Source organism: Elephantulus edwardii, unplaced genomic scaffold (genome assembly GCF_000299155.1).
Source record: "Elephantulus edwardii isolate Elephantulus edwardi_28Jun2011 unplaced genomic scaffold, EleEdw1.0 scaffold00129, whole genome shotgun sequence".
Taxonomy (NCBI): Eukaryota; Metazoa; Chordata; class Mammalia; order Macroscelidea; family Macroscelididae; genus Elephantulus; species Elephantulus edwardii.
Genome location: NW_006399879.1, coordinates 7,249,914 through 7,263,314, shown reverse-complemented (window position 1 = coordinate 7,263,314; position 13,401 = coordinate 7,249,914). Strand labels below are relative to the sequence as shown.

The 13,401-nt window shown below is 58.7% G+C and overlaps 1 protein-coding gene across 1 annotated transcript in view; it reads right to left on the bottom strand.

The window, feature by feature from the left end:
• Positions 1-13,401, bottom strand: part of ACOX3 (acyl-CoA oxidase 3, pristanoyl) — a 48,505-nt gene that overhangs the window by 27,957 nt on the left and 7,147 nt on the right. The window contains exons 4-7 of the mRNA XM_006893666.1: positions 12,806-12,895; positions 11,611-11,754; positions 9,491-9,579; positions 6,261-6,357 (exon numbers count right to left, since the gene is read on the bottom strand). Coding sequence (XP_006893728.1) covers positions 6,261-6,357; positions 9,491-9,579; positions 11,611-11,754; positions 12,806-12,895 — 420 coding nt within the window. The remainder of the gene's footprint in view (positions 1-6,260; positions 6,358-9,490; positions 9,580-11,610; positions 11,755-12,805; positions 12,896-13,401) is intronic.

Below are 13,401 nucleotides of genomic sequence, written 5' to 3'. Positions count from 1 at the left end.
TGCCGTCCTTGCCACGTCCTGCCGTCCTCACCACATCCTGCCGTCCTTGCCGCGTCCTGTCATCCTCACCGTGTCCCCGTGTTCAGGCTCAGGGGCATGACAGTGACTGATGGACAGCAGGTCTGCACCGCACCACGTCCTGGCATTGTCACCGCATCCTGCCGTCCTCACCATGGCCTGTCATCCTCACTATGTCCCCATGCTCAGGCTTAGGGGCGTGACAGTGAATGACGGACAGATCTGCACCGCACATCCTGCCATTGTCACCTCGTCCTGTCCTCCTCACCATGTCCCGTGTTCCGGCTCAGGGGCCGTCCCTGTATCAATCCACTTGTTTTCAGGCTTTCCTTTCTGCCTCTGACCCTGGGCCTTTCCCAGCCGGATGACTTTTCCCAAGGTCTGATTCCTGCCGGGAAGATGTTCAAATACGTGAGACGCTTCACCAACAAACACTCCCTGTTTGTGGTCATCAGTCATTAAGAGCATAGGGACACCTCCTTTCACTGCTCTTCACAGATAGTGAGATGTTTGATTTTTATGAATTACAGGTTGACACACAAGCCCGCGTGGACCAAGGGGCACTTTCTTCCAAGAGCAGAAGCGGATTCCGTGTCTCCGTCACACCGCGGACACTGACTCTGTGGTTCAGACCACGTAGACCACCATCTAGCACGGACCTGACTTCCCCAGGCAACAGGAACCTCAGGAGTCTGTGGGAGCCACTCTTAAGGTGCCTGGATCTGACACCGTGGGTTCCTGAGGGTCAGCCCACGAGGGGGTTCTGAGACCAAAGGCTTCCACAAGCACCAATTAAACAGTCCAGATGACAGCTGGCTCTCTCTGGTTTCCATTCTTTCAGTTTCACGTCTGTCTGAGCGTCAAGGCTGGGGTTAGCAGCACAACACCCCACGGCCCACCAGAGCTCTTGCCCGGGATCCCTTTATCACTGCTGCCCTCACATCCTGCAACTCTTAGAGTCTCCAAGTACAACAAAGCAAAACGGTGCCCGGCCCTGGGCTCCCCACCAGCCACCCTGCTGGAGCCCAGAGCCGCCCAACCCTGAGCCCCCTCACAACCCTGAATCCCCCCCAGACACCGTGCCCGGGCCCAGAGCTGCCCAACCCTGAGCCCCTCACAACCCTGAATCCCCCACCATCTGATGCTCCTGAGCCCACAGCCACCAGACCCCAAGCCCCTCACGATCCTCAGTCCCTCACCATCTGCTGTGCCTGAGCCCAGAGCCATCCGACCCTGAAACCCTCACAACCCTGGGTCCCTCACCATCCTCTGCACCCAAGCCTGGAGCTGCCCAACTCCAAGACCCTCATGACCCTGAGTCCTCCACCATCTGCTGCACTGAGCCCACCAGAGCTGCCCGACCCCGATCCCCTCACAACACTAAGCTCCACACCATACACTGTGCTGAGCCTGGGGCCGCCCAACGTTGAGTCCCCTCACGACCCTGAGCCCCTCACCATCTCATGTGTCCAAGCCCAGAGCCGCCTGACCCTGAACCCCTCAAAACCCTGGGTCCCCCAACATCCGCTGCACCTGAGCCCAAAGCTTCCCGACCCTGGGCCCCTCAGCATCTGCTTCACCCAAGCTTGCAGCCACCCTACCCTGAGCCTCACCCCACCATCCGCTGCTGTGTGGCCCCAGCTCTCGTCTTCTATCTGACCCTCCACCTTTCAACCATGATCTCTTCCCAAAGGGCAGCCCCTCCTGACAACACGGCCAAAGTGTGTGAGATGAACAGTCACCACCCTTGGCCTTGGGAGCGCCCTGGCCGCACCTCCTCCAGGAGAGACGTCTGCTCTGCGGCTGTCAGGGTTGCCCAGTGCTCTTCACACCGGAGCTCACAGGCACCCACTCTTCTCCCATCTTCCTTCCTCACTGCAACTCTGAGATGCACAGCAAGTGAACACACTGTGGCTCGGGGCGGGCTCGCCTTTGTCTTCACACTGCTGTCCCCCAGCAGCTCCCTGGGAGAAACACGGCATCTCCTCCCACTCAAAGTACTGCCTTGCAAACCAATGGATGCCCACCTAGGAGCCTCGGTGCACTCACGGAAACGTGCGTGAAAGGGAGGTGGTGTCGTGGAGACGACACTCTATCAGGAAGCTCATCAAAAGGCCTGCAGTCAGAAGCCCAAGGCTGATCCGCGGCGCCCTGGTGGCCTGGTCCAGGGGGCGGCGAGCAGCTAACATAACGGAGGCTCCTCTCTGGTGGTCTCTGTCACCAGCAACGCCAGAGGATAACACTGGGCAGCGTCCTCTCAAGCTTTACAGCCTTGGACACTCGGTGGAGGCTCGTGGAGCCCCAACCGGCTTGACAGGAGGAGGTTTGGGGTGGGTGCAGCTCCTCCTTAAAGCTTCACGGTCTGGGAAAGCGCATGGGGTCACTGCGGGTGAGGCTTGGCTAGCAGCTGGGCTGGGCTCTGTCCCCACACGCTGTCTGCTGACTGGACTCTGACTGCAGGTGCCACTGGCTGAGCTCTGTGCCCACGTGCTGAGTGCCCGCTGTCTGGACTGTGTCCCCATGCCCTGACTGCCCACTCTGGACTGTTCCCACACGCTGACTGCCCGCTGGCTGGGCTCTGTCCCCGGGTGTCACTGGCTGGGCTCTGTCCCTACACGAAGACATCAGCAGGTCAGGATCTGCTCACTCTCTCTGCAGCAAGAAATGGTCTTGAAAATCCCAGAGATGAACCGACACAGCCCACTGCAGCTGGACTTTCTCCAGAAGCTTCCAGAACTGTCTGTCTTTGGCATCTTTGACTTCCCTACATGGTGTGTCTCAGGAAGGTTTTCACCATTTCTCCTCTGGCGGCCATAGGCCCCTCTGCTCAGAGACCGTCCTTTCCGGCTGAGGGACATTTCCTTCCCTCACAGGAGCCCTCAGGTGTGGGGGGTGAAGGGCTGGGCTGCCCACTGAGAAGGCCAGCGGTTCAAACCCACCATCCGCTCTGTGGGGGAGATGAGACATACAGCTTCCGGAAAGATGGTCACCTTGGACAGCATCTGCAGCATCTCCTGGTCTGTGGGTCCCCGGCAGCTGGAACAGGGCAGCTCATTTGATCTCTTATGTGAGGGGCATTTGACTGTGTGGATCATAACAAATAATGGCTAACATGGAGAAGAATGGGAATCCCAGAACACTCACAAGAAATCTGCTTCCCAAACAGAGCAATGGAGCACTGTTATTGTTGTTGTTGTTGTTAGGTACCATCACATTGAGCACGACTCATAGTGACCCCATGAACAAAAGATCTGAACCCTGTTCAGTCCTGCGTCATCCTCCCACTTCCTGACACACTGCAGAGGTCACTGTGTCAGTCATCTGGTTGAGGGTCTTCCTCTCATTCGCGGACCCTCCACCTTCCCAGCATCATGTCCCTCTCCGAGGACCAGCCCCTCCTAGGCTGGACTCTGTCCCCAGGTGTCACTGGCTGGGCTCTGTCCCCGTGCACTGGCATCAGCAGGTCAGGATCTGCTCACCTCTGATGTCAGCGTGTGAGGACAGAGCCCCCCTCCAAGGACCACGCCTAGAGTACGTGAGGCAAAGCTTCAGCATCCTGCATGGTTTAAAATGAAGAAGGGAGTACATCGAAGTTGTGATCTCTCCTCATCCGTCTGTGTGCTGAGCAAATCATTCAAGAAGCTGAACTCCATAAAGAAGAATGTGGCAACAGGAGTGGAGGAAGACTCATCAAAACCCGAGGGTCTGAAGCTGCTATCGCCTTGCTTGCTCAAAGTGAGGACTAGAAACACTTGCTACAGAAGATCAAAGATGACACCCTTCAACACAGCATACACCTCAACAACAAGAAAGTGAACGTTCTCCCCACTGGGCCAGTAGGCAACCTCATGACAGACGGTGAAAGGATTCCAACTGTCGGCTGCTCCAGCTGGCGTGGATCCACAATCAACACCCTTGGTATCAGCAGCCAAGAAATCAAAAGATGTATCACGTCGGGAAATTCTGCTGTCAAAGACTCCTGATTCTAAGCAGCACCGTGAGTTTAGCATGAAGGGGCGCCTGACCCCACCCATGGTCTTTTCTATTACCTGCTATGCATCTGAGGGAACGAGTAAGGATAACTGGAGAAGAATCAACGTGTTGGAACGACTGTCCACGGCGGCCAGAACAGACAGGCCTGTGAAGGAGGCAGTGCAGCCAGAGACAGGAGGGCAGAACGGCATCTCACACGCTCTGGCCACGTTGCCAGGAGCAGTGGACCCTTGTTGTGCTGGGGAAAGTGGAGGGTCAGCAAGAGAGGAAGACCCTCAGCGACACGGGCTGACACCGTGACTGTGGCAGTGGGCTCCGAGTGTCAGAGATGATGAGGATGGCACAGGACAGGACGGCGTCCAGGGCTGTCGTGGGGACACCATGGCTTGTGGCCGACAGCAATCAGGACGCGTGTCTCAGCGGAGCTGCTGCCCAGCTCTCAGTTGCTGACAGAAAGGAAGCAGAAGAGGCCTCAGCTGAGATGAGACCCACTGAAAGTGACCACACGCCCAGGAACCTCCTTCAAAGCGACCACATACCCAGGAGACCCACTGAAAGTGACCACATGCCTAGAAGCCTCCTTCAAAATGACCACAGGTCTAAGAACTCTTTTCAAGGAGACCAAATGCCCAGACACCCCCTTCAAAGTCACCACAAGTACAGGAAGCCCTTTCAAAGTGGCCACTGTCAGTATTTCCTCTTAGGCCATTTCTGGTAGGGGTCCTGGTCCCCCAGCTGCTGGATGTTAGAGGGTGAGCAGGCTCCCCCCAGATAACCACGAACCACCAACAGGCAGGACAAGGTGACCCTTTTTCAAGTCCTGGGGGACACAGCTGAGAAGGGGCAGGGCTGCTGGTAGTGACCTGAGGACACAGGGGGACACAGCCAAGGCTTGTCAAACCCTAACCCTCTGCTCTGTCCTAGGGGACACTGACACTTAGCAGGCCTTCCTGACAAGGGGCCCAACAGTTCCGTTTCACATGGTTCCCCTCCCTTCCCTCCCTAGTGGGTACATCCTGACCTCCACCCCTCCTGCTCCCAGGAATACATGGGCCAGCAAGCGCTCCTCAAGGACCCTCCTGTCATGTGGTCACTCTGAAGGGGACGCCTGGGCCTGTGGCCACTTTGAAAGGGACCCCTGAGCATGTGGTCACTGTGAAGGTGGCTTCTGGATGTCTCATGACTTTGAATGGGGCTTCTGAGTGTGGTCACTTTGAAGGACTGTCCTGAGCACACGGCCACTTTGAAAGGGCCTCCTGTACTTGTGGTGACTTTGAAGGGGGTGTCTGGGCATTTGATCACCTTGAAAACGGTTTTTAGACCTGTGGTCACTTTGAAGGAGGCTTCTAGGCATTTGGTCACTTTCAGTGGGTCTCCTGGGCGTGTGGTCACTTTGAAGGAGGATCCTGGCTGGGTGGTCACATTAGAGGGGGTTCTGGGTGGGGAGTCACTTTGAAGGGGCCCACGTGGTGTGAAGTGACTTAGAAAGTGGCTCCCAGACACATCGTCACTTTGCAGCATCAGTGGAGCACAGTCAGCTGGACAGTGAGTCTGGGACTCCACAGGAAGAAATGGTCAGTACTTCCTCTGAGGCCATTTCCGGTAGGGGTCCTGGTCCCCCAGTAGCTGGACATTAGAGGGTGAGCAGGCTCCCGCCACATAACCACCACCCTAACATTCACGGGCAGGACAAGGTGGCCCTTTTGGTCAGGCTTCCCTTTCAAGCCCTGAGGGACACAGCTGAAAGGGGGCAGGGTTTCTGGTGGTGCCCCGAGGACACAGGAGGGCAAAGTCAAAGGAACGCAGCATCGGTGGACATCACCCTGAAAGTATGGGCGAGCAGTGTCCAGAGCCCATTCGGAGGCAGGGTGACCTCCACAGTGATCCGCTTCTACAGTGTCCTGAGTCACCCTGACACCAGCACAGAGGGGCTTGAGCCCATACCTTCCTTCCCGGTCCTGCTGTCGCCAAGAGGGGGCTGTCCTGAGCAAGCCTGGGGTACCCTGCATGGTCAGGGCAGGGGATGCCCCATAAGCGTCGGGGGCAGAGACCCTTCCCAGGTCCCAAAAAAGTGAGGGGGTCTCACCAGCACCTGTGAGCCTAGGGGACCTCCCACATCCCATGGTGGGGGCTCAGCCATGGGCACCCCAAGTGTTGGGGACCTCTAAGACTCCACAGTGGGACCTCAGCCACACCAGGAGCCCCATCCCACACGTCTGCATCCCCACGACCCTTCCTGGAAACAGTACCTTAAACGAGGTGACATAGGTGCCCTCGGGGGTGACGTCCCCTGTGCGGTTCAGCAGGTTCTGGCGTGGGATCCGCACCTTGTGGAACATGACAAAGCTGTGGGCAGACATGGGGCTCGGTTACACCCGGGGCCAGGCGAGAGGGCGCCCCCAGCCCCCAAAGCCAGTACACAAAACCCAAGGAGCGCTTAGGAAGTCACGTGACCCTGCAGACGGAAGACTCCAGGGCCAGTGGGTCACATGGAGTTCCTCTAAGGGAGCGCATTAGACAAGGTGGTCACACGGCTCTCAGAGCTAACAACGGGGCCTGGGGGGCCGGGCACACGGTGCCAGTGAAGCTAGGGGCAGGGCGTGCGGGAATCCGGGAGAAGTAGGGCCGGGCACACAGTGCCGGCTCTCGAAGCCGCGTCCTCTGTCCTGCTGGTATCAGGTCTCAGGTCACCACACATGCCCCATGAACACATGCCTGGGCACTACCACCAAGCGTGCTGTCATCACCGTTAGCCGACACCCGGTGGGCTCCAACTCAGAGCGGCTGGCGTACCATGGAAGGGTCCCACAGGCCCTGCGCCTCCTCGCCGTCTCCACTCAAGCCCATCACTGTGGCCACTGTGCCTGTCCTCCTCGGGGAGCCACCTCTCCCTCGCTGTCCCTCCAACTTTCCCAGATCCACATCCTATTCCAAGGGCTGGTTTCTCCTGACAACATGCTCGGAGTCCGTGCCACAAAGCTTGTCATCTTTCTCTCCAAGGCAGCCCGGTGTCACTTCCTCCAAAATGCGTCCTTCTCTCAGTCGTCCATGGTGGAGCCAGCATCACCGGCACTCTTCGCCAGCATCACCAGCATCACCGGCACCCTGCGTCACCATCACCGTCCAAGGTCTTGCTCTTTAAAGTCCAACTTCCACTCATTCAAAGACCTCTGAGCTTTCCTCGTTCAAAGGCCTCCTCTGCCTCCTCATTCCGGGTTAACTCTCACATGTCCAGGAGCCCGGGAAACGCGGCCGGGATCAGGTCTTTAAAAGTGACAGCCCTGCCCTTTAGCACTTCAAAGAGGTCCTGAGACTAGTTGTGTCTGTGCTGCCCATGTGACTCCATCACCGCTGCGATCGGGTGCTAGCTATGCACCCAAGTTTATAACGGCCCCCAGCCCCCAGAGGCCCCGGGCTGGCTCCGTTGAGGTACCACTTGGCCTCCCTCCCCACACACGGACTCCTCCCCAAGCAGGGCCTTCCGCCCCCACCTTCTGAGTGAGCCTGCTCCAGGCCCAGGGTCTAAGCCCCTCCGAGCCACACAGAGGGGAGCCTCAGCCCCCGGCTCTGCTCACTCGCACGCAGCTGCCCTCCTGCTGCAGATGACCCACCTCTGTGCACTGACCCAGCCTGTCCCCATCACTGTGTGCCCAGAAAAGCCTGGTGGAAGCCCGAGATGGCTGCCCGGACACCCAGATCACCTGACACTCAAACGGCAGACAGGCCTGCAGGGTGTACATACACGGGGAGACAGCACCCCTCAGAGCAGTCAGCCCACAACAGCGGGCAGCAGGAATGTGAAGCCCAGCAGTGCCCTCTGCAGGCCAACTCCAGAAGGTCCTTCGTCAGGAATGGTCAGTCACATGTTCTCCTTGGGTCACATCTGTCCCTTGGGCCCACACAACAGATGGCCAGCTGGGGCCAAACGTGAGGCTAGCCTGCAAGCAGGACCCTAGGGTCCTGGAGGATGGGAGGGGCACAGCCGCCCCTGGACTCTTGCTCTGCCCAGTTCCTGGGTCTTTCCTCCCAGGTCATGGGGGGTTCTCAGATGGACTGACTCCAGGAAGGCCCCACCCGACTAGGAGGGGACCTCAAGCCCTCAAGGCCTCTGCTGATGGCCTGTCTGGCTCCAAGCAGCCAGGTCAGCTTCGGGAACAAGAACCACCCACTCCTCTGTCCAGACGGCCCACGTGGAGGCAGCCACTCACAAGACACAGAGCTGCTGGGAGTGAGACGGATACCCAGGAGCATGGGGTGGGGGGCGGCAGCACACTTGGCTGGACGTGTGCCTCCCACCCAGCAGGTGAGGGTGGACGCTGCCCAAAGCCTCGGAAGGACCTCTCCACCTGGTTCACACACCCAGGCCAACCCCCGTCACTGCAGTCCACGGGCCAGGGACCCTGCTGTGTCACCTGACCTGGTCACTGTCAGGTACAAACATGGCTGTGGCCAGTGTCCTCTCTGCCCCATCCACTGGGCGGTTATGAGCAAGGCATCGCTGAGGCAGTGACCAAAAACCCAAACCCAAGCCAGAGGCCTCGGGTCGATGCCAACTCACAGAGACCCCAGGTCAGAGCTGAACTGCGTGTGGGGTCTCCAGGGCGTGGCCTTCACAGAGGCCAACCACCTCACCTTTGTCCTACGCAGCAGCCAGCAGGTTTGAACAGCTGATCTCTCAGTCGGCAGCCGGGTGCCTTAACCCCTATGCCAGAGCGCCTCCATTTACTAAAACAAAAGCGATCTCCACAGTCCAGTGGGTTCTGACTCTGAGGGACCCTCAGGCAGAGAACTGGCCAGCTGGGTCCCCAGAGCCTGACCTTTGGGAAGGCCAGCACCCTTTGCCTTTCTCCTGAGGGACAGCTGGGCCTGGAGTGCTGACCTCTCAGGCAGCAGCCAGACGCCCTAACCACAGAATCACCAGGACTCCTGCGAAGCTGTCACAGTCACAGGGAAGGGTCAGTGCAAGCCACGGGCAGGCGGTGCTGGTCATGCGGGCTCAGCGTGGCCATGTGAAGAGGCCTGGAATGCTCACCAGGGCCGCCTTCCAGCCTAATGCAGCCCTGTGCCGGGAAGAAGTCCGTCCACACAGTGATTATGGAGTTCCCAGAGGCCCCAGGGCTGTGACCCTTTAAGATCTCTGCTTACAGGAAGGTCAGAGTTCAAGTCCACCCAGAAGCACGTTGGAAGAAGGCCAGGTGGTCACCCTGGAAACACACAGCACTGAAGGCCTTGCAGAGCTGACTTCTGCTCTGATGCACAGACCATCGAGAGTCAGGGGGGAGCCGGTGACAATGCAGTGCACATGCGTACCCCAGCAGGCTGGACCTGCCCATCTGCAGTGGACAGGACAGTGAGGGTGGGAGCAGGAGCCCCGACTGCAGGGGAGGGACAGAAGACAGCAGGGGGCGGGGATCGACAGCGATGCGCCGTCCAGTTCTGTCCTTCTCGGGGATGACCTGGGCCTGGGGCAGCCACTCACCCGTTATCCAGCCCGTTCTGCCCCACCTTCCTGCCGATGTCGCCAACCATCACCCCAGGCATGGGGAGCAGGGTCTTAGGGTCCCGAATCTGCAGGAAGCACAGGGGGCAGTCAACATGCTGTAGTCAACCCCAAGTGGTAGGGCCCAGCCGGGCGGCCTGCAAGGGGCTCAGGGACATGGAGAGGCCAAGCCCAGCGCTAGACAGTCCACTGCAGCTCATCCCACCTAGCCTGGGAGCCCCGTTGTGGGGTGGGGAGTGTGGCTGTAAATGGCTTCCCTACACCACTGGGTAGCCAGCTGCCACAACTGCCTGGCCCGCATGCACGCTGACCTCTCAATGACCTCTCAACCACTGGCCTGCGTCCACGCTGATCTGACCAGCTGCCTCGGCTGCCTGAGGTAGCCCACATATATCATCAACAGCTGCGTGAGCCCCAGAGGGGAGCCACATTCGGTCAAATGTGCAGCCTCCACGTGGGTAGAGACCAGCTCAGGAGTAGCTGAGTGACTGGTGACTTAGCCATGCTCGCTGGATGATGATACGTTGTCTGCACAGGGCAGCTCGGTGGAGCGGGTCTGATTCAGGACGACTGCTAGTTTATTCGGATGGATCCAACCTGGGATTGCTGTTCTATAGACTCGGTCGGAGACCTTCACCAAGTTAGCTAGAGGACTGAGGGACTGGACCATTAGTGCATAATGTCCCAGCCAGTGTAGCCTGTTAACATTGGATGTAGGGACTGCATTAGTGTAGAATGTTGCCAACATATGTATCTTTGTTAACTGTGGAGTGGGGGCTTGTCAGTTACTCTGCATCGTTAACATCTCTTCAGCCTGTTACCACAGAACTGTTATTGACTGTATACTATTTGTACAGTTACTTTGTATTGTTTACAGATGCCTGGTCTACCAGACTGTATAGTTATTGACTGTGTGCTATTTGTACAGTTACTTTGTATTTACCGATCTTTTCAGCCTGTTAATACTGGTCTGCCCGCCTGTATAGTTACTGACTGTATACTGTTTGCTGCAATTCTGCGATGTGGCCTGTCAGCTTCTCTAACAGGCCCCATAATCAAACCCCACGGTTTTAAGTGTGGTTCTGCAAACTGTGTGGTAACTGCAAAGAATTTTGGACCCAGTTACTGGTCAGACAGGTGCTGGAATTGGTGAGAGCGGGTACAGGGCAGGGAGACCCTATCAGTTCCGCACATGGATGCTGTGGGTGGGGACCATTGCCCCTGTGCAGCTGGCAGAGGTCAGACTCGGCCTTCTTCACGTTGACCTTGTCCTGTTAGACCCGCAGGGCCCACTGCCTGCATCCTAGTCTAGGGCCTGAGACTGTGAGGCCAGGCGGGAAGGCAGCCGAGAATCTGTTAAGGACCTGGGCTGAGGACAGCACCACGGTCAGGGCCCTGGGTCATCAGACAGAAGACAGCCCCTGAGCATGCAGACAGGAGGTGAGTGATCACTCGTGGACCACAGATGTCCACCACGAGGTGCTGAGACACTGTGTGACGATGCCAGGTTTACTCTCCTCCCCAAACCTCACCGATTCCTCATCCCCTACCCAGCCCCTCATCTTGGCCCCACCCCAGGACGCCGGGACCCCATCCCTTCACCTGCACCACGAAGGCATGCAGGCCGTGGCACCCACCCTGGGCACTGGGACCACATCCCCTCACCTGCACCACGAAGGCATGCAGGCTGTGGCACCCGCCCCAGATGCCCCTTCACCTGCACCATGAAGGCATGTAGGCCGTGGCACCCACCCTGGGCACTGGGACCCCATCCCCTCACCTGCACCACGAAGGCATGTAGGTCGTGGCACCCACCCTGGGCACTGGGACCACATCCCCTCACCTGCACCACGAAGGCATGTAGGCCATGGCACCCACGCCTGGGCACTTGGACCCCATTCTCTCACCTGCACCATGAAGGCATGCAGGTCATGGCACCCACGCCAGGACGCCAGGACCCCATCCCCTCACCTGCACCATGAAGGCATGCAGGCCGTGGCACCCACCCCTGGGCACTGGGACCCCATTCCCTCACCTGCACCATGAAGGCATGTAGGCCATGGCACCCACCCCAGGACGCCGGGACCCCATCCCCTCACCTGCACCATGAAGGCATGCAGGCCGTGGCACCCACCCCTGGGTGTGTACAGCTGAGCAAACACAACTGCATGGGTGGCTGTCTTCCCCATGTTGCCAATCCAAAACTTGGAGGCCTCGAAGTCCGGTGAATGTAGGATGAACTCCTGCCAAGAGAAAGGTGCGGTCAGCAGCGGAAATGCACACACAACTTCCTTTCTCTGCCTCAGGGGTGGGGTGGCCGAGTCCTCGCAGAGCGTGAGCCCAGTCCATGCCCACTGCGGGGTCACCCTCCAGGCGCCTTCAGCACTGTGGTCTGTACCAGCGACTGTCAGGCCTTTCCCTCCAAGGTGCTGCCACGGGGATTGTCACCTACAGCCTCTGGTTCAGAGCAGAGCCCCCAGGGAGCTTCTCTGCCATGACTGTCACTGTGCCAGCTGTGACACACAGCCACACACACAGATGGACAAAACACTGTGCTTGGTCACACGCATGCAACCAGCATGACTGACTCACAGCCACAACCCAGGGCGGGGCAGAACTGTCCCAGGGCCATGGATGGAGCTCCGGTGGAGTGGTCTGTGGTCAGCGCGCTGCACCTCCAGCAGCAGCTCCTGGGAGAAAAACAGGCAGCCTCTTCCTCTGGAGGCCTGAAGCCTTGGAACCCCAGGGAGTGCACCCTGGGCTGGAACCCACTCCTCGGGTGAGGGCAGACATTCCGAGTTGGAATCTTTACAGAACAGCCTGACTCATCTCTCTTCTGTAGGGCAGGTAGTAGCTTCAAACTGCCAACCTTCTGGTTAGCAGTGGAGTGTGGAACCTGCACGGGACTGGGGGCTCCGAGGCTCACAGCAGCCATGGCATCTGCTCCTGGGAGCTGTCCCACAAGGACGCTGTGGTGGACCACTGGGTGTGGATCAGAAGGTCGAGGGAAGTGGAAGGGAGGCTGCTCACCAGGGGACGCTGGCCTGAGGCCAAGAGACAGCTAGGATGAAGTGAGCCCAGAGAAGTGCATCCTCACAGGCCACCCCATAAAGCCAAAGGGGCCAGGCGGGGTCATGGTTGAGTCCAGCAGCTCCAGACGGCCCGGGAAGTGAAGAGGCCGGGGCCCAGCTGCCATCCAGACAGCCACATGTCTTGGGTAGGGGACCTCTGGGTCAGCAGGCAAGCTGGGAGACAGCTGGCTGCCCCCGCCATGTCCCTCTGCTCAGCACACACCTGGGAGTCAGGGTCATAGTGGGCCGTCGTCCGCATGCCCTTGGCATTGCTCCCATGGCTCATCTCGGTCAGCGCGAAGCAGCCAAAGATCTGGACAGAAGCAGACATGGAGCGAGTGACTCCTCCCTGCCTGGGTGGACATGGGGTCACTCCAGGTGACGCCAGCCTCGGAGGTCTGCAGGGACTACTCTCACAGAACGAGAAAGGAAGACCAACTCAGAGCATCCCCGGGGTGGACCTGCTCCATGCACTGTCCTGGCTGTGACCCACAGAAGTGGACCACTCAGCCTATCTCCTGTGGGACTGCTGCTTGGAAAGTGGGGTGCGTGTGAGTCCAGTATTCTCACAGCGTTGTTTGGTGGAATTCCAGCACCGCCTCAGCCCCACTGGAACCTTCAGCACCTTGGAGCCCCCTGTGTAAAGTGTCACACACTCTGTGATGTCAGGACTCTGGAATGTGGCCTTTCTAGTCATGGCCTTACTCCCCCCAGGGACATGGTCACCCCCCTAGGGACATGGTCTCCCCCCTCTAGGGACATGGTCTCCCCCCAGGGACATGGTCTCCCCCCCCAGGGACATGGTCTCCCTCCTCTAGG